Source organism: Tenrec ecaudatus, chromosome 13, assembly GCF_050624435.1.
Source record: "Tenrec ecaudatus isolate mTenEca1 chromosome 13, mTenEca1.hap1, whole genome shotgun sequence".
Classification (NCBI taxonomy): domain Eukaryota; kingdom Metazoa; phylum Chordata; class Mammalia; order Afrosoricida; family Tenrecidae; genus Tenrec; species Tenrec ecaudatus.
Window position 1 is genome coordinate 98,604,821 of NC_134542.1, and position 22,213 is coordinate 98,627,033.

General features: G+C 39.6%; 1 protein-coding gene across 1 annotated transcript in view; it reads right to left on the reverse strand.

The window, feature by feature from the left end:
* ARHGAP15 (Rho GTPase activating protein 15) overlaps positions 1–22,213 on the reverse strand; it is a 751,376-nt gene that overhangs the window by 384,046 nt on the left and 345,117 nt on the right. The window contains exons 6-7 of the mRNA XM_075529808.1: positions 12,590–12,688; positions 10,565–10,694 (exon numbers count right to left, since the gene is read on the reverse strand). Of these exons, the coding sequence (XP_075385923.1) occupies positions 10,565–10,694; positions 12,590–12,688 (229 nt within the window). The remainder of the gene's footprint in view (positions 1–10,564; positions 10,695–12,589; positions 12,689–22,213) is intronic.

Below are 22,213 nucleotides of genomic sequence, written 5' to 3' on the forward strand. Positions count from 1 at the left end.
TATATTTATTTACTTTAAGGAAATCAGGTAACAGACATATATTTGGCCTCACGTATTATTTAAATCAGAGGAAGCTCATTTATCTTTCTCAAATCTTGAATTAACAATTTCTTGAAAGAAGGTAAGTATCCTAATGGCATGTGTCACATATACTTTGCTGAATTTGAATTAAAATATATGATATATTTGGGTACATATCATAATTTGGGGAAATCAAATCCTGATTCTGCTTACATGGATATGCTATCTACTAGTAACAGGTATACCCTACCAAGAAAATCTTGTAGGTTATATATTTTTTATAATTAAATATTTTTCCTAAACACATCATTGGGCCTATCTTGAAAACTAAAGTAATTATATAAAAAATCAAATTACTTTCATTTCGAATTTTGTATAAAGTATATATGTTCCAGAAATAAGGAATAAATTAAACAAATCTTGCATACAGAAAGAAATGATTACTTCCCTTCAAATTAATGTTTTTTCCTCTGGACAGGAATCTACTACCTATTAAAAAATGTCTTAAATAGCATGCTTACATAATGTACTTTGAACTTGATGTGGCAATTATATATAAATAGTATATGCCCAATTTTCTTTTTAAAATGGTACTAGATACTATTCTAGAGCTTTGGAGTAAAACAGAAGATCAAAGAGCATTTTTCACTATTTGTCTAATCGCAGTGGTGTATAAGAAAATGTGGCTTGTGATCTGTAGTAGAAAATATGGTTTGTGTGTAGCAGAGTCCTCTAGATTTGACCTGTTATTGAAAGAAAGCTGGCATTTGACCTAATGAATCAGAAACGGATGAAGTGAAGTTCATCCAAGGTGAAATAAAGTCATGGTGCTACTGCCAGCCTCTGGAGGAAGATGGGTGGTCTAGTGTTCCAATGAGGCTTTCAGAGTAGCTGATGCTATAAGATCCATCACAATGGATGCCCACAGTCAGGACAGGACCAACTCCTCAACTGAGAAGGGGATGCCCACAGTCAGGACAGGACCAACTGCTCAACTGAGAAGGGGATGGCCACAGTCAACACAGGACCAACTCCTCAACTGAGAAGGGGATGGCCACAGTCAGGACAGGACCAACTCCTCAACTGAGAAGGGGATGGCCACAGTCAGGACAGGACCAACTCCTTAACTGAGAAGGGGATGCCCACAGTCAGGGACAGGACCAACTCCGCAACCAAGAAGGGGATGCCCACAGTCAGGACAGGACCAACTCCTTAACTGAGAAGGGGATGGCCACAGTCAGGACAGGACCAACTCCTCAACTGAGAAGGGGATGCCCACAGTCAGGACAGGACCAACTCCTCAACTGAGAAGGGGATGCCCACAGTCAGGACAGGACCAACTCCTTAACTGAGAAGGGGATGCCCACAGTCAGGACAGGACCAACTCCTTAACTGAGAAGGGGATGCCCACAGTCAGGACAGGACCAACTCCTTAACTGAGAAGGGGATGCCCACAGTCAGAACAGTACCAGAAGGGGATGCCCACAGTCAGGACAGGACCAGCTCCTTAACTGAGAAGGGGATGCCCACAGTCAGGGACAGGACCAACTCCTTAACTGAGAAGGGGATGCCCACAGTCAGGACAGGACCAACTCCTTAACTGAGAAGGGGATGCCCACAGTCAGAACAGGACCAGAAGGGGATGCCCATAGTCAGGACAGGACCAGCTCCTTAACTGAGAAGGGGATGCCCACAGTCAGGGACAGGACCAACTCCTTAACTGAGAAGGGGATGCCCACAGTCAGGACAGGACCAACTCCTTAACTGAGAAGGGGATGCCCACAGTCAGGACAGGACCAACTCCTTAACTGAGAAGGGGATGCCCACAGTCAGGACAGGACCAACTCCTTAACTGAGAAGGGGATGCCCACAGTCAGGACAGGACCAGCTCCTTAACTGAGAAGGGGATGCCCACAGTCAGGGACAGGACCAACTCCTCAACTGAGAAGGGGATGCCCACAGTCAGGACAGGACCAACTCCTCAACTGAGAAGGGGATGCCCACAGTCAGGACAGGACCAACTCCTCAACTGAGAAGGGGATGCCCACAGTCAGGACAGGACCAGCTCCTTAACTGAGAAGGGCATGCCCACAGTCAGGACAGGACCAACTCCTCAACTGAGAAGGGGATGGCCACAGTCAGGACAGGACCAACTCCTCAACTGAGAAGGGCATGCCCACAGTCAGGACAGGATCAACTCCTCAACTGAGAAGGGGATGCCCACAGTCAGGACAGGACCAACTCCTTAACTGAGAAGGGGATGCCCACAGTCAGGACAGGACCAACTCCTCAACTGAGAAGGGGATGCCCACAGTCAGGACAGGATCAACTCCTCAACTGAGAAGGGGATGCCCACAGTCAGGACAGGACCAACTCCTTAACTGAGAAGGGGATGCCCACAGTCAGGACAGGACCAACTCCTTAACTGAGAAGGGGATGCCCACAGTCAGGAAAGGACCAACTCCTTAACTGAGAAAGGGATGCCCACAGTCAGGACAGGACCAGCTCCTTAACTGAGAAGGGGATGCCCACAGTCAGGACAGGACCAGCTCCTTAACTGAGAAGGGGATGCCCACAGTCAGGACAGGACCAGCTCCTTAACTGAGAAGGGGATGCCCACAGTCAGGACAGGACCAACTCCTCAACTGAGAAGGGAAAGATTGATCAGAGCATTGTTTCTGCTAAATTCATAACTAAGTTGGTTTTTTAAAGCAAACTATTCATTGAGAATTGAATATTTTGATGAGACTGCAATCTACAAGTCCTAGGAAATTTGGTATTGCTACTAAGTGTCTTGGAAACACATGTGGAAGCAATCTCTGACATCACATGGGGCCACAATGAAGTCCTGGAACCTTTGTGAATAATAATATTTTTAACAAATTAACTTGGACACCTGATTAACAACTCTGCTTAATCTTAACTTTCTTTTTTTCTCATGATATTGAACTTCTCCAGCTTTAACAATATACATTTGCATTCAATCAAAAGAAATTCTTCTCATTAACTAGAAGTTCTGAAAAATAAAAGTCCCCTCTAATACATGGGCAGTACTTGAGAGAATTGATGTTCAACTATTCCTTGGATGTTTGTCTTATGACAATACTGAAATATAATTACTTTTATTCTCAAAATTTAGTTCAAATATTTATTTTTCTCAAGTGGATATTGAACGAAGCTGTTGCTAAGGTGGCAACATTTATTACAAGGGAAGAAAAAAGAATCAAGTAATTAAGCATCTTATCCAAATTGATACCCTAAATTTCCAATAATTTGACTCGAGGTAACCTATACCATTTTACCAAAATATTATGAATGTCTCCGTTGCTTTCAGGTAACATCATTTTTGTTTCAACATAGCTCAATATCATTTACTTGTGCAATGTTATTATTGTTGTTTTTCTTAATTTTCTTGGCAGATGGCTTGTTCATCTTATTACTTTTATTCATTGGCAAGATTATATTGCTGCATACAAAACTCTTAAGAAGAAGAAATTTTTTAAAAAGTATTTATATGAGTCTCCTGAATAGGATTCTCAATATGTGTTTTAAACAATTGCTAATTACATATTTATCCATGGAACTAGTGTGACTTTTCCATTTTGGATAAATATTAAACATGTTACATATTTTCTTAATTACATAGTTACCAGGAAAGTCAAAATGGTCACAAGAACAAAAAATATTGTTTTTTGGAAGAAAGGGAGGAGTTTTCAATGTTTATTTTTATAGAGGCAATAATTTAATGAATATTCAGAAATTTTATTTTAAATTTCAAGATGCATTTGCCCTAGGACAAAGTTCACAAGGGCTGGGAAAGAAGAAGTAATGGAAAGTGAAAACAGAGAGAGGAAGTAGGATAAATGATGTTTCATTTCAGGGATTGCTATCAATGAAATTAAACAAAATTTGTAAGGATTTTGGAGTGAACAACTGATCTGCTCTGCAAACCTTCACCTAATTCACCATAAAACATTTTTTAAAAGATGTAATCAGAAAACATTCCTTTATTGAATTATCAATAGCGGCAATATCTGACTTGGGCTGCCAACTGCAGAGTCAGCAGTTCAAAATCGTCAGCCACTCTGAGGGAGGGAGGTGGACTTTTCTGTGCCCCAAAGAGTCACAGGCCTGCAAACCCCCAGAGCCGCTTCTCCTGCGTCCCATAGGGTCACTGTGAGTCACCGTTGGTTTGAATATGCACTCAGACAAGTGTTCAATTATGAAACTCTTCAAACATAGCGAAAGGGTGAACTAACAATGATCATAATGATTACTGTGTATCCACTATCTAGTTTCATCAAATGTCAACATCGGGGCCATGCCTGACTTAATCTCGCCGTCTACATATTTCTGACAAATATCACTTCTCCTTGCCGAGCATTCACGGCGCTGCCCACGCTGCACAATGGTCTGCGCCAGTTCTCTGCTCTCTCCTATTTCCACTGACTTCTAGCTTGTCTCTCCCTCCCTGCCACCACTAGAGATGTTTAAACTTCCAGAAGCTTCCTAGCCAAAGCCTTTCTGAGAGTCCGAATTACTTAGGAGGAGTTGGTGTCAGTGTAGGGAAGGCAAGGGAGCACCAAATGGGAAGCAATACAAACCATCTCAGAATGAACAATTTCCTAAAAAGCAACGTTCCTAATCATTGCAGACCATTCTAGTGCCCTTGTCACCTGGCACGTGTGTCGCAGGCTAACCAATCAGTTTACAATTGGATATTGAGGACAAAGCCTGCTTGGAGTTGTGGATGGCTGTTTCATCATCGTGTAGATTAGTCTAAAAGATCTCTCTGTGGAACTTTTCTCTTAGCATTATTGTGATCGCTTTTCAAGCAAATGTTCACACAAAGGGAACATGAAAGCATTTTCAGATTCTACATTTAAAATTTTCTGAATTCAATATTCCACTTCTATCCCTTTCCCTGTAACTTTGCAAAAATACTCTTTATGCACAAATCACTAGGGGCTACAGAGTTGGGAAAACCATGTCTAAACAATTGTAGGTCTCACCCAGAACACACACACACACATATATATATGACAAGTTAATGAAAGATATAAAAGGGAAATCCATTTCCTTTCATTCTTTGAAATTTTAATTTCATTTTTTCAACTCGTGATCATTTAGGAGATGATATTTATAAGGTCCAAAGTGCCAATTTTCCATAAAAGCTATCCAAGGTGCCCACACTCATGGAGTTTAGATTTTACAATTGATTAGCATGGAGGTAGGTTACTATTGAAAGGATCACACAAATACAAAATGATTGTTGTTTTAATTCAAAGCCTAGATTTAAGGAATCAATGATTGTACAGGTGCACTTTTAGTTATCCTAATGAAAGTAAAATATGATGAATGAATAATGAATTCGAGTTTTGTCTAATGGCTAAAAATGGAATCCTTTTGATCATGTAGATTTTCTTAATGGCATGCTCTTCTGGGTATCAGAGAATCAAAATATCTCTTGGCTCCCTTCTCTCATTGCCTCATGTGCTGTGCCCAAGAATGGCCTGGCTGCCATTTTCACCTGGGGAGTCGCCAGGGGGAAAGACCAGCTGCTCATAGCTAGATTTTTGCAGCTATAACTCTCATATCCAATTCTGGCTCCTTTCCCCTATCTTCTCTACACTTGGGGAGTAAGATGTCAAAGATTTTATATATATATATATATATATATATATATATATATATATATATATATATATATATATATACGTATACATATCCCCTTCTCCAATCTTCATTCAGACACCGTCCTTGGTTCACGCCCTCTTCTGGTGCCATCTGCTTCTTGGGGACCCCGGGGATCATTAGAAGAGTTCCTATTTTCCGAGTGCCTGCCATGAGCTATGGCTTTACCTATCTACTTTGAAATGCTTGCACGGCCATACAAGGACATTACCAGACCCATTTTTCACAGATTTGGGGAAGTAAAGTTGAGAAAAGATTGAAAACCAAACCAAACAAACAAACCCGACCATAGGTATCTGCTGCAGAGTTTACTCTGGGGCCCTTCCTCTGGTCCAAAATGAAAGGCACTTCCCCTCTTTTGGAGAAATGGATCAGCCTCTTCTTTGCTGGCCTCTCCACCTTCTCCCCGGAGAGCTGCTCTCTTCCTCCCATCCCATGCTGGGGTCTGGAATTTCCCACAGTGATTTGGCCCTTACATTGAATTTTCTGGCTTCGTGTCTGTTAGACTCAACTGATATCTTAAAATATCTGATTAGGACTACTTAATCGTGTTGGTAGATTGGAATCGTGTTGCCGGCTTTTTATTGTTCTTTTTTTTTTAAGAAGAAAAAGAAATTAAACAAAACTTTCTGAATTCACCAACTCAGAGTATTTACCACCCCACCCCATGTCATACGTAAAAACGGACAATAAAATGACCACCAGTTTACTATGAATGATGTTCACACGCCCTTAAAAAAGGGAATTCTGGCTTTATCTGCCTACAATCTTGGCAACAAAACTCTCGGGAACATCAAGGGCGCAGGAAGCCAAAGGAAGCAACTGACAATAAAGTTTGTGCTCAGACTACTAATCAGGAAGGAGATACTGTGAACTGCTAATTCTACATAATTATTTAATCTCAAGAGGGTAAAATAAAACCTAACGCATGTGTTAAGAAACCTAAGTTTGGGTGTTCAAATATACAGGACTTAGATCACAAGGATTTCACACAGTGCATTTCCTATATTTAAGAAAGGGAGTGGGGAGAAAAACAAACCTCAAACATAAATATAAAATACACCAACCACTCTTTCAAATGCATAGTCTAACTTGATATTGTCTGGCTGGGGCAATCATTATGTCTTATTAATGAAAGAGCATATATAAATACTGAGTATAGTACATTTAAATAGATGTATATCATTTATCCCCTTTCCTCCAAGAGTTGTGCTATCTCTAAAAGTTATACTTCAGAGATCCTCCAAGATGCAGAATGGATGCACATTTTAAAAGTAGGGTTTGTATCAAAGGTCTCTCTACTTTACTCAAGACTCAGGCTCTGGGCCATGGAGCCGATTCGCTCCCTGTGGAAAGGAATCGGACATCCCCTGTGGGCGTGGAGGACTGTCTCCCAACTGCTGGCCTTGTGCTTAGCAGTCGGGCTCCTAACCGCTATCCCACCGTGGCGCCCCTGCTTTACTATTGGAATCAAATTCTGAAGAGAACAACTGTTGTTAATACTTCTACTAATACACAACCACCTTTGGGGGAAGGGGGACCTTATTTAAGGTTATTGATGTCTATGGATTTCATTTTTAATGGAATCTTTGTATCTATATGGTTGCTAGGTTAAGTTGATGTTGTGTTTGTGCACTTTAATGCAGGGTAATGGTTCTGAAATTAGATTGCTTGGATTTGAATGGATCCATAATTTGCATCGTAAGAAGTTGACTTTATTTTTGTGTCTCCATTTCTTCATCTATAATTTAAGATTAATTTCGGTATCTATCACCTAAAGATGATGGGAAAATTAAATAAGTCAACACAGAAAAGCACTCAATCAATGCCTAGTCCATAGTAAGTGCTCAGTACTTGCTATCTATCATGCTGTTTTTACTGCAAAAAAGGAGGAAAATGTGAGGCTATCATACAATTAAGAACTTTTAGAAATGAATAGTCAGTCATATATCTCTTCCTTTGTCTTTATGCACGACAAAGAATTTAAGCCCCACATAGACACTGCTTTTTCTTGTTGAATAATAATTCTAAAGAGAAATATCTTGCTTCCTGCTATCCCCAATATCATGCTAAAATATTTCAAGTGACTAGTGTCGAATACAGAATCCATTAGCCTCTACATTTCTCATCATTTTAATAAACTTTTACTTGCTGCATCGTTTTAGGTTTAAAATCATTCAAGGCCTCTGAATCAGTAATTATACCCTGATTCCAGATCTACTAGTCTTTGTCTTTTACATTCATTTTACACTTATAAGAATGTTTATATAATTAACATTAAATATATATGCTCACCCTTGAATTCTAATTTTAAAATTTTATATCATGTTTGATTTCATTTAGAGTAAAAGGGAAATGAGTAGGAATTAAAGGGAAACGTGGTTTAGAAAACATAACTTTAAATTGTACCATCCTGTGAGAAAAAAATGACAATGTTTAAAGCATTAAAAAAACAATTTGGAATGGAATTAAGGGAGAACAGAAAATTTCCATAAACTTTCTAAAGTTCCCTCATATGTTTGTTTTCCCCTCATATGTTTTAGGGCATTAATATTGATAACATTGAACTTCAGCTTAGGGCAACTGCCTACGCAAATATGTATTTGTTGGTAATCTCGGGGTTAAGGCACTGCCTTGTTACTAAATGGTCGTAGCTTTGAGTTCATCCAGAGCAATCTATATCCCCAAACAAAAGCAAAGCCTAGCCATGGAAAATCTTCTGGAACATGGTTCTACTCGGACACGCAAAAACTCGCCATGAAGGGAGATCGAGTCCATGAAACTGGTGGTACCAAAGATGTGTTCAAAGTTATAGGTAGTTCTTTAAATAATTACTTAATTAGAGGTAGTCTATTAATATGGCCTTTCTAGCCACAATCCTTACGTGACGTGTCATAATTCTGGACCCTATGCCTGTGGATACATTCCCATTTAGAGAGATTTTTCTGCTATAGTAACTGACAAGATTAAGGTAGGTTTAATCCTGACCTTATTAGAAGCTGTAAACTAAGTTACACCCTGCGTTTCCTTGCTGAAAGACAAGAGCCACACTTCCATCGAAGCCATTTCTCTTGGCATAGGAGCCAGCTCAAAGAGAAATGCCAGGGCCACTGGATGAAGAGCCTGGTGGAGATGTCTATCTAAAGTGTGAGAGGCTGAGATGCAAGGCATGAGAAACTGTGAGACAGAGCAAATGAGGCAGCCCTAGAACAGGGGCCAACCCTAGGAAGCCAGGAGACAAATCAAAGGCCATTGCTGAGAAAGTGGGGCTGTGGGGCAAAGCAGAAGCAGGGCTTCCCGGCTCCTAGGCAGAAGGCAAGGGTCCATGTGGTTGAAAAGCTGAGGACCAGAGACTTGGGTGCCGGCTGAGGAGATGTGCTGCTGTGGACTCAGAACTGTATGCTTACAGTTTAGAGATCCTGACTCTTGGGAACCTGCTAACTCCCCACGAAGCTTCTCCATTGTGACTATTGTCTACATGTTCTCTCAGCCAGGCTGAGGGACTCTCACAGCCAGCATGGCTCAGAAGCTCTGTGGGAGGAAGGTTGGGGTCAGAATAAGAAAAGGAGGTTGCAGTGTGGAGGCACATCTGACCTATGCTTGATAGCAAGAGGAAATCAGAGGTTGTCTGGTATGGCCCCCACTCCCAACTGTTTTACTGCACTTAATTTTTTTTTCAAAAAAGGAATTTTTACTCTACTTGTTCATGCTTAGTTTTTAAGTACCCCATAAATCAGCCGTGGAAGACATTTTACCACGTATAATTAGCTTTCATTTTTCTTGGAGGGAGGGAGAGAGAGCAAGATGAGAGTGAGAGAAAAAAAAACAGGAGGCTTTACATATTTTGTGGAAAAATGGATTTAAAAGATAATGGTTGTATGAGCTCCCAATAAAATGATTTAAAAAAAAATAATGGAACCTTTGTGTGAACTTTTGAAGCCCCCTTGTATCTGTCGTGATGCCCACATATACATGCACATACACATCTAGTCATTTTGAGATATACTATATACATGTACATATAGCCCTTTAGTGGACTTCCTCTACTTACCGATATAGTTATTTAAGCTCAACAGTCCAGGAGGTAACTATACTCATCTTTGACCAGAGGGAATTTCCAGGAAAGCAAAATAATGAAATAACAAAATAAGTTTTTGGATAGCTAGAAAAAATACTATCATGTTTGAGACTTTGGGAAATGGGGTGTTGCTGGATTTTAAAAATACCTATTTGATGTTTTTGAATGGTGAAAATCAAATCCCCTTTCTGAGATACATTAATGTATTCAAGTAACCCTCTTAAAGTAAAAATAATCGGGTGAAAAGGATGAAGAGATATACTCATGATCACTACAAAAATTATGAAGCTGAATATTTTTATTCCAAATTCAGTTCTTTTAGAATGGTAGAAGCAGATGTGTCCCAACTCCAGAAATCCCATTTCTAAATCTTTCTGTTCATCTGAAAGTGTATAAGGTTACCAGCCCACTGGCCAAAGTTGAGCTAACTGTATGTGTAGATATAAAAGAGTCAGCTTACCAAAATTTGGGAATTCTTGATATGGTCCACCCTCAAACTAAACCACCCTTTGGAAAATGCCAGCCATAACTCAAGAGATTCAGAGGCTTTCCCTCTGCAGGGCCCACCTATATGGAACAAGTCTTTTCTCAAACTGCATTACCATCAAAGACATAAGCCCAATGCGCACAGCTCCGCACGGCACACGCCTCTGGCCAGGACATGGCTACCAATCTTCCATGAGTACAAGGATTCGGGCTCCAGTCTCATTGCATTTACAATTCATAAGTATTGCGTTTAGACGAAGTGAGAATGACCACGTCAATACTTACTTAAAGATCTTCTCTGCCCCGGCTTCTGTTCCTTTAGCTCACGATCACAGTGACTTAGCAATTCCGAGCTGGAAGATCGCTGAATTTTGAATAATTCCAGGCTTCTTGATGGACCCGTTGAATCCTTTGGCTGGAAATAACAATCAGGCAGAATAATTTTACTAAGGATAATGGATTCATCGACTGGTTTATGTTTTGTGGTGTATTTTATAGATTTAAAGCAAAGCTTGAGATTGTATAGTTAGTTTGGGATAAAACCTATATGCTAAAGCTTTATGATCAAAATTTAATCATGGTTTTATAGATGTATATAAAAGCTAAAACCCACTGCCACTGAGTTTACTCCAACTCTTCCCCCCCAAATCAAGTTCACGGTTGCTTCCATTCTGATTCATAATGCCTCTCTGGGACATAGCCCTTTGGGTTTCCAAGGCTACAAATCTTTACAGACCCGAAAGCCTCACTTTTCTCCTGTGGAGCCACTGGTGGTTTTGAACTGAAGGTTACCTCCAGAATTCCCTTTTCCAAGTCAGAGTGATCCTGTATAGGGTTTTTGAGGCTCTAAATCATAATGGGCGCAGCTTTCTCCCACAGGGTAACTGATGGGTTTGGATGCAGACTGGGCCCAATAGCTCCACTAATACTCCTGATATAAAGCAGCATACCCCTCCCCCCACTGCCATAAATCCTCCCATAGTGACGCAGAAACCTCCGGATTCAGTTTCCAAGATTTTGCAAATGTGTTTGGAAGCAGACAATTTCATTTTTCTGCAAAGCCGCCGCTGTGTTTGAAGCAACGACCTCGTGGCTAACGTGACCTAACAGCACCACCAGAACTCCATATATATATATATATATATATATATGTATATGTATATGTATATGTATATGTATATGTATATGTATATGTATATGTATATGTATATGTATATGTATATGTATATGTATATGTATATGTATATGTATATGTATATGTATGTATATATATATATATATAGTGCTTACTAAATGCACTCTACACTGAGTAGATCAGTCATTTCAATAGTCCCACGAGGAAGGTAATATTCACATTATCCTTATTTTCCCTACAAAGAAACTGAGGCCCCCAAAAGGTTAACTACTTTGCTTCCAGCCATCCAGCTAGCAATGACAGAACCCAGAGTTCAACCCAGGCATCCAGGTTTCAGGGTCTACTCTTACTGAAAATATCATACCAATGTATGTGCATGTGTATTGCTGTGTCTAAGAGGATTTTACTGATGATGGAGAGAAGTTAATTTGAGTTTTACCTTTTAAAAGTTGTAGTACCAAAGTAATTGAGTGAAAACCCGTGATGAAATATCAGTAAAAATCACACAGAAACTATATTCACTTATTATATACCTTACCAAAAGTTCCTGAGAATATTTTCCTTAAAGATTTTGTAAAGATTCATGTTATCAAGTTAGATATTTGATCTAGGTCATTATAAAATGTCTTAAGAGTTTGACTTTAAGAGAGGAAAGCCCATACTCTGAATGTGTGCTTTGAAGTATTTTCATGAAATTCTAGATATGTAATTTTTAAGAGAAAAATAAATCTAGCTTAGCTAGAGGAATAATAAGAATCAGTTATGAAGAACTATTATTTACTGACATTGTAACAGTAAGCATGCTTTAAATACACTGATATTCATTTTCAAAAATAAGTATCACAGGCTGCATAAACTGAAAATATAAACATTCTTAGTTATTAAGTGCTTTATGCATTGTATAGCCTCCAGCAAACGAATGTCCGTGTTATTTCAGGGGAAAAAAACGAAAAGAATGTATCACATCTTGAAAGAGAAGAATCAAATGATATTTTGCTCCACAAATTCTCTCTGATGAAGAAGTTCATAGTGAACTCCATTAAAATTCAAAATAATTTACCGTAATGTCTCTCAGTGCCTAGGACCCATTTAGATGTGTGTGTTATATGCCTAAGCAATGAGATTTAAATGATTACATTTTAATTAATAAAGGTAACAGCCAAAAAAATACATACCAATCTGTCAATTGCATTTTTGATAGCGTGGAACCAATCCAATATGATGAAGTCAATATCTGACTGGAGAAGGAACTCATTTCCTGATTCTGTTGTGATCTGGCAGGGGGTGGGGGGGGGAGAAGGAAAATCGACAGGTAAGCAAACCATATAAGATAGATCTCCTACATTATGAAAAAACAACTTTTTTTTCAAAAACACACTTTAATATACTGAAATACTTTCTTGTCTTCCAGTAACTGTCTTTCTGGTAATGGGAAGGGTCGAACCCTTTTGAATTGCTCTCTATAAACATTTTCTTCATCTCACAGCAAATACATGATTGTTTTAATAATGGAATGGTAAACTCAGAGTAGGGCCGAGACTGAATTCTTCCAGCTCAAGAAGAAAGAAGCCAGTCGGTTCAGAGCAACGCAGACAGAGCACACTTAGGGCAGAGCCCTCTTAAGCAAATGCACGAGGGTGTGTCAGAATTCATTCTGGACTTTTAGCTCTTTCCTGTTTGTCTTTTTAAAATCTAATAGTATCTCTATATTTGATTTCCTTTTATAGAGGGCTCTAAAATAGATTATTTACCAAAGAGACTAATGCAGGCATTTCCAAAAGGTCATTCAAATGAATAACATTTGGCTATTTCTACTTTCTTATCATAAAGATCAATCGGAAAGTCATAAAGGACCAATTTCCCCATAAAGGAACTTTATTAGAATAAAAGTTCATTTAAATGTTTGACTCTTTCATGGAGAGCATTCATCACGAGCATCTCCTGGTTAGCCGATACACAATGCTGCTAAGCTTTTGATAATATTTCCCATGTAACTATGCATTTTCTATTACAGTGATGTGTTTTCTCCCCACAATTGTGAGCGAAAGATTTGGCCTTATGGAAACAGAGCAAGGCTCTTGGTTTCACACATAAAGGGATGCTTAGAGAAGAATTTGATTAGAGTGGGTGTAGAAGCGCTTTTTGTATTAGCCCATCAATCTGAACTGTGAAGATTTTCCCTTTGTATTATTGACTTTTTATTTCAACAGGAACGCCGACATTTCCCGCTTCGCATTACATATCAAGCAAGCTTTCAGAGGGCCACGGGACTGGCATTTGAAGGTACTCATTCGGAAGCCAGTCAACACTTCTCAGCTTACCTTGCTCTAAAGAGAGGTGAGAGTTGGAATGTGGTACACGTTCTGATGATCACAGATTGTGATTCAGAATAGTTACTAAACTCTACCATTAAAATGAAATGTCCTATTCCAAAGAGCTCATTCGGAAGGTTGTAGTGATTCCTAGCGCAATCTTTACTGACGATTAAGGATGCTGAACTTTTAAAGAAATCTTTGATTATACATGCATATATGTAGACCCATTTATTATTTACTTCTAAAGAAAACTATCTAGAAATACAACCTCCCTCAGTCATGTAAAGCAATCTTTCATGAGATTTCAATATTAAGACCATATAGAAAAATAAAGTATATACAAGTTCACTCTGTTTCTCAGCCCATAGAAACTACATGCCTTCATAAATGTTTATTTCTTTAAGTCACAACTAAAAAGTATATACAATTATATATAGCTAATAATTCAGAAATAAGAATTGCATTAGTTACATTAGTATTTGATCACTACTGGGATCAGGGATTCTCTCTTTCATGAAATGGCATGTAAGATTCGGGATGGCTCAAAAATGCTGGGTCTTTTGATGATATACACAAACACCGAAACCAGAGCCAAACCCCAAACTAAATGTATTGTGGTCCAGTAGCTTTCGATGCCTCATTATGCTATATGGAGTGTCCAGGAGGAGAGCAGACAGCCTCGTCCACCTCCTGGTGAAACATCTAGTGAGTTTACACTACTAGACACACTGGTTTTGTGGTTGCAGTCCGACATCGAGCGCACAGCACCCCCGATGCCCCTGGATGGATGTACTGAAAGGCAAGTCTGCCTTGCTAGCTCAGCACCGGGGCCAATGTGCCTCATAGACTTAATGTTCCAAATTCACTTGGTAAATGTTGCCACAGGAATGGAAATCTGAAAATACAGGGGCACTACTAAGAAAACATTATACCCTCTGCTCACGGCTCCACTCTATTGTTAGCTGGCATTTCAAATGGAAGCCAAGTTTGAAAACAGAAAACATCCAGGTGGCCCCTCTGATGACCCCAGCCCCACCCAGGTGGAGGCCTTAGAGGATGGACCACTCCCAATGACCTACTCAAGGCCCCAGTGATAAGAGGGACCCGTGAAGGATAGAGGCCGGCAAATTTGAAATACCTTTCAGTTGGTCCTGGATGGTAAAAAGGCGTCCAGTCCTAAAAGTGGTGGCGGTGAAGCTACTGGGAGATGACGTGAGGTCATGGGTGAGCAGGGCAAAGGTGTTAAGGATTTCTGTGGGAGTAGGTGGGGAGGTGGGGCAGAGGCAAGGGCTGCGGAGCTGAGACAAATGGACAACAGGTGGAGACCCTGCCTAAGGTGTGGCAGGAAGTTATGATATCTGACCACCACCACTACCCCAAATCCCTTGCACCTACGTTGAAGGAATAGGCTTAAGGAGGGAGAGGGCCTCCAGGCGAGTGTCTGGAAGGGGAAGCAGTGTTGAAGTCAGGACTACCCCATTCTCCAGGAATACCAATTTTGCATAAATAACCAATCTTGGGAAACTCACCATGTCAATAAGTGAAGGGAGGGTAGACTCTCCCTGACCTCTAAAGTTATCCTAATATAAACTTAAATACTTGGATTATGGATGTACTATTTAATGTCAGTTTGACAAACACCAAGAAAAAGGACCGACGCAGCACAGTGTCCAATCTAAGATTTCTCTGCCAGTCTAAATAAATTACTAAGATTTCCAAAAGGAATAGCATGAAGCACAAGGCACACGTTTAATTAGATTTACTGTATTTTAAGGGATTGCCAAAGAGCCAGCATCGTTCCGTTTTCAGTCAAGTCACTTCAAACAGCGATTCAATGTGGGGGCTTGCAGTTTGGCTGGTCATTAGGTAACACAAAGGGGAACTTTGACTGCGAACACAACCCAAAGCAAAGTGTGTTTGAAAACGTTCTTTGTCCAAATACGTTACTGAATTAATCATCCATAATCACAGATTTAAATTTTTATTTCTGAAATCTAGATCCGAGAACCAAATGAATGTGTTTCATTCAAAACATTGTACGGGGAGACACACTTCAGATCCTCTGTCTTCCCACCGTCTTCCGAGTTGCTAGGCAGTCTGGAGAAGACTGCTACTGCTCTCTACAGTTGAAACGCATCCACTTCTTAATTACAGTCAGTAATGACTTTGTTCTGCTCCGTTCCAGTCACTCACAGGAAAGCTGGCTTCGACTGGCAACGTCCATTTCATTCAGGTTTCTCAATCCACCTCTTCCCATGACCTCTTTCAGGTTTCTGATAAATGCTTGGCTGAATCATATTTGCACTCTGAACCACTGAATTTTCAACAGTCGTGAGGAAGAAAAGACATCCAGAGAGAGAGAGAGAGAGAGAGAGAGAGAGAGAGAGAGAGAAATGCTAGCTTTGACTAAACTGATTGAACAGTTCATGGCAAGAATCTAAAGTGAGGTACAATGACTAACGGACTTTAAAAATCCTTGCTATTAAGCCATTGCTCTTTCTATGTTTTGCCTAAGTGATGTCAGAAGGTGAAGCGAGAGGAATGAAAGAAGAATTCAGGGGAAACAGGACTGGTTTAGACAAGAACTCCTGATCTCCTTCGTTCTGAAAAAAAATCTACTACAGACAAATGTAGCCAACGGGTGCCACCTCTAGGTGGCTGCAGGCTGTGACCTGTCGAAGGAGGTGACTGAAAGGACTGCCTATGAAAAGTAGGGGCAGGGTTTCAGCATCCATTTATTCCTCTTAATAGACATTTCCCTGCAGTTAGTTACAACAGCAACAACACTTTGTATAAGCCTGGCTTACGGGTATCAGAATGACAAGGCGACACCCTGCCTATGTTAATGTACGCAGGGATATAACTATTCTCACAATGCCTCGGTCATGTGCTTTCCTCTGCACCCTCCCCCCCCCCCCAAGCACACATTATTCTCCTTATTCTGGAGGTTTCCATAGTTGCTGATTTGTTGAATTTTTGGAATTTTAGATAAATTATCATCTATAACTTTCTTGAGAATGGAGCAGTCATTTTTAAAAGTGAAAGATTTTAAAGGCTTCTTTCCATTTATTAATGATATTAGAATTCTATGTAGAAAGCCATTTTGTTGTTAGTATTTTTTTAACCAAAGAAATATTTCCTTAAGATCTGTGTAAGAAGCCCTGGCGGTGTAGCTACCCTGAGGGTCCTCAGTTGGAAACCACCAGATGCTACTTGGAAAAAAAGAAAATGAGGATTTCTGCCCCTGGAAAGATGGATAGCCCCCGAAACCAATGGAGGGGGGGAGTTCTACTCTGTCCTAAAGGGCTCTGTGAGTCAGCATTGACTAGCTGGTAGTGAGTTTTGAGTTCTGTAGGAGAGAATCCACCAAAGAGGGTTCATACTTGCAAGAAGAATTAACTAACACCTTCAGTTTTACAAAAGGACTGACCTGTCCTTTATTGGTAAGGATGCCCAAGTCATGCGTAGGAACATGGACTCTGAAAAATACCTTTTGGACACAGATTTAGCTGGACCAATAGGTAACATCGTCAATGATGAAGAAAAGATTGCAGTTGTCAAGGATTCTGGCTAGCCTGGATCCTTAATCAATGTTCGTGGATGCAGCAGTCAAGAGCTCAAACAGAGAACTGCATCAAGTCAACCAGCTACTCAAGTCCTCTCGAAAGTATTGAAAGGCAGGCAGGCACCTGACCCAAGCCCTGGTATTTTCAATTGCTACATATGCATGGGAAATTGGGATAGTGAGTAAAGAAAACTGCAAAATAATCAGTGCATTTGGACATATTATGGTGAAAGTACCATTTATTGAAAGTACCATGGACTTCTAGAAGGACAAATAAATCTGTCTTGGAAGAAGTACATCCAGAATGCTCCTTGGAAGCCAAGATGGCATGACTGTCGTTTGTGCTTTGGATATGATATCCGGAAGGGCCAGTCCCTGTGAAATGACATCATGCTTAAGGAAGGAGAGGGGAGACCGTCAGCCAGATGGATTAACCCAGTGGCTGCCACGATGGACTCAAACCGAACAACAATTGTGAAGGGCCAGGCAGGCTTTCATTTTGTTGTGCGTATGTTGTACATATGAGTGGGGACCAACTGCCAGCAACTGACAACAACACTCACACCAGGGAACGTGCATAGCAGACTCTTCCCTTAAAATGTTAGTCTAATTGAAATCTATTTTTCCCATTGGGCCAGAACCCTGGCTGGAGTTTTATGTTTATGGTTTCTCTAAAGGTGGAGGGAGGTACATTCAAGTTGCAACATCTACTGAAGAGATGAGAAGGAATAATTTTGCCTTTTTAGACTTTATAAATGGAGTCCTATATGCTAATTTCAAATATATTAAAAGAGTTTTAGTGGCTGTGTTTATGTTTATTTAAGTATGGCCATTTCCCATTTATAGATCTATCAGGAAACATCAATTGCATCTCAAAGTGAAATTATGTGTTAGATTTTTTATTTCAATGAGAAATTAATATTTAAGATGGCATTGATACTGTAAAACATTCCATAACTTGGTGTACCAGGGTGGAAACAAAACTTTTGGAAACTTCACTTTTTCTGGGAATAAAGATAAATCTAATTTATTGGGGAGAATTTGAAAAATAAAGATAATGAAGTTATTCATAGCTACCTAGAGATAAACATTGCATACATTTTAACATTGTTAAAACACTGTGTATAGTTTGCCTTTTATGAATAATAACCAAATTATTATGACACTGATCAATGGATAACTTCATGCTCCGGATAGACCCCTCCTCATCTGACGACTCAGTCGTGTCTGCTCAGTCTATCTGCTCCTGATTTTGAACACACGGAGAGAGTACCAAAGAATCAAGTGAGAGTGCGCGCTTGTGTTCTCCTTTGAATAACACCCCTCTTCTGATTTCAGAATGAGTTTCACAAACATTTTGTATTCGGGAGATTAGAAGGACAGATCATCCTGATAATCTTAAACGACCACTGATTAATTCTCCATTGAGCAGAAAGCACATGGCTAGAATCATAGGAAACACAGCCCCACCCTTAAGAGCTAACACTGTTAGGATAAATAGGACATATGCATTTAAAGATAAAATAACAGGGGAAGGGAGACTCTGGATAGAGCAAGATATGACAAAATAACGATGTATAAATTACAAAGGGCACATGGGGGGGGGGAGAGTGGGGAGGGAGGGGGAATAAAAAGAGGACCTGATGCAAAGGGCTTAAGTGGAGAGCAAATGCTTTGAGAATGATTGGGGCGGGGAATGTATGGATGTGTTTTATACAATTGATGTATGTATGCGTATGGATTGTGATAAGAGTTGTATGAGTCCCTAATAAAATGTAAAAAAAGAAAAGGGAAAAAAAGAAAGAAAAGAAAATGATTAGGGCAAAGAATGTACAGATGTGCTTTATACAATTGATGTATGTATATGTATGGACTGTGATAAGAGTTGTATGAACCCCTAATAAAACGTTTAAAAAAAAGATAAAATAACAGTAGATAATGGTTTATACCGAGTCCCAATGTGAGTGGCTCAGATAATGCTCATGTCAAGATTTCAGAGGAGGGGCAATTACTTCAGATACATTTACATCATAGGATTATGCATAAACTGTTGGTCATGATATGCTATTCTTTAAAGTTTCTTCATATTAGAATGTTAGTATATTAAAGATATGAATCCGACCACTTGGTATGCAAAGTGATATCAGCTTTAATGATCTCAAAGCACGCAATAAACATGCTTCAAATGCAGCTTCCCTCCACTATCATAAAGTAATTTTGCAAATGAAGAAAATGAAGCAAATGAGGAAAATGAGAATGCCATTCTATCAAATTGGCATCATTTTAAATGATAGAATTAAGAGATTACAAAGATTTTCATTTCTAGTTCACTAGTCCTCAGCAAACAATTGTACATAGCCAAGGGCTGTTGTGTGTGTATGTGTGTGTAAGAAGCATGATTTCATTTCAGCTGTAAAGTCTAGAATACAGACCATAGACAGAAGATGCCTGGCTCCTTATCATGATGGTAAATATAGCACACTTTTAAAAGACCACCTCACTCAGATATCTGTCCCTCTCAAATAGCCACTCTCTTGCTAAGAGAAAAACATATAAAGAAAACAAAAGACAGGCATCCAAATAACTCGCTCAGGTCCTGGAAATGATTTAAAATATTATCTTTCACATAAAGGTTTTTGACTAAGAATCTGTAGAGAGCTTATTCCTTCTTTATAAAGCTGAAATTATAAATATATAATATTTATATATTATATATATGCCAGATATCCATGCAGATAGTGCCTCCCTGGTTCAATTTTCAGCCCCAAATATACAGGTCTATAAAATACACTGGTACTGCCATGACCTAGGTTTGGGGCAGTTAAGCATAAGGGGGTTCAAGCCCACCAGCTGATGTTTTGGGGAAAGGTGAGTCTATCTGCCCCTGTATTTCCTTCCTCAGAATTCCAGGGTCACCGGGACTCAGAAGTGCCCTCACGAAAGTAGCTTTAAGCTGGATGAGAGGATCACCACCACCCGGGAGGTATCACTATTTGATATCAGGAGACAGCCTTTTCTCAAGGGCACACTTCACTTCAGAAAAGTTAGGAAGGAAAGCAGAATAGAAACCAGAAACATACAGAGAAAGTGGGACATGTGATGTTACATTATGGGGACTACATTCAATTACATGTAACAAAATGTATGACTTGTTGAATATAGAACTGATTTGCTCTTTAAACCTTCAACCCATTCATAATAAAGTTTTTAAAAACTGATAAATGATATGACTCAAATGATTCTGGTAGTAAATGGACGATCATTTTAAGAGGAGTGGAATGAAATTATTATTAAATTTAGAGGCATTTTGGACACCCTGGTGAAACTGTTTAAAAATGTTATTTAAGAAGAAATAAAGTCACATGAAAATATCATAAATTTACTTGAAGCAAAGATGCATTATTTTCATTATAATATTAGTGTAGCCCCTACTTTAGTATCAACAGCACAGATGCAGACATACATTTGGGCTGCATTGGCATTGCAGGGACCTATTATGCCCCCAATTTTATGAAAAGCTACCTTAAAAAAAAAAACAGATTCAGACATATTATATTCATCCTACATCACACTCTGCATTTTCTTGCTGAGTAAATGAAAGTATTCCTGGTTATCCGAATAATTAAATGACTTGCTCTCAAAGGTCTTTATGACCAACAAAGAAAGTAGATCATGAGGCTGCACTTCTGTCTCAAGTTCCAGTCGAGTTGGAGGGACTTCTAACCTTATCCTTGACACGTTGAGCAAAGTTAACAGAAAACTCAGGGTACAATAGCAGTTCGAACGAAAAGGTCTTCCGTTTGTCTTTCCAAAAATTTTACTTGCTAAAATATTTTGTGAGAAATATCTGCCTTGTGTTCCCAATGTTGCTGGATGGTAAGTAAACATATACCGATTGCAAAAAAAAAAAAAATTAAAAGTCGCTTTGGCAACTCTCTTATTAAAATGCATTTGTAACACCCATCTGTCATGAAAGTTTTGGAAAGTTTGTTTACTTTGGAGAGCAGCCTTCTCCAGAGTCCCCCTAGCAAACAATGAGAGCAGTCTTCAGGAGGGGTGGGGGGAGCAACAAGCCCCCCGGGGGGCCATTTGTGTTTTCATTGGCCCAAGCAAACCCTTGCCTGGTCTGTCAGGAAGATCAAGCTAACTTGCTCGGAGGGTGTGACAGTCTCAGCTTTGGCGAGCAGTCAAGCTCCCTTTATTTAAGTCATTTAAATGATAGACTGCACAAACTTTGTGAGTCAGAAAAATGTTTTATACTTTCCTAGGGAATATTTGTTTTAAGCAACAAAAAGTGTTCTACAGATCTAAAGATGCTGAACCTTATGTGATAATTACTGTTTCTTCTGCCTTCCCGAAATGCTCCTCCATCCACATGCCACTAAATAAGCCAGGCCACCGATGGATCCTGCACTCCCACAACTCCCCCAGTGTTCGCAAACGTGCGTTCGTTAGTTTCCAGGTGCTTATTAGATAGGTTTCCAATGTGCTGGGGTTGATTGATTTGCATGTACATTTATTGGAGCCCTCGGTGGTGTCATCATATCAAAATAACCTGCCCATGTAAGCAATTTCTTACTTAATGGAAAGTAAACAAATGGTAAGCCACATCTACGGCGGATCTCAATTGCATTCCAAAATCTAAGGTTTAAAGCCGCAAGAAACAGTGCTTTTTAATTGAAATTGAGCTGTACCTTTGACACCCAAATAATTTCGTGCATGCTTAGTACAGCACAGATTTGTTCTGCATAACAAAATCAACCCTGTGGTGAACGTCTACATCCCATGTCACCTACCAATTCGAACTTTCGGCGTATTAGCAAAATACATAAAGCACAAACTCATTTCAAAGGGGGTATCTGGTTTCTTTTGTCTTCTGTCATTCATTTAACAAAACAAATGAAAGAACAAACAACAAC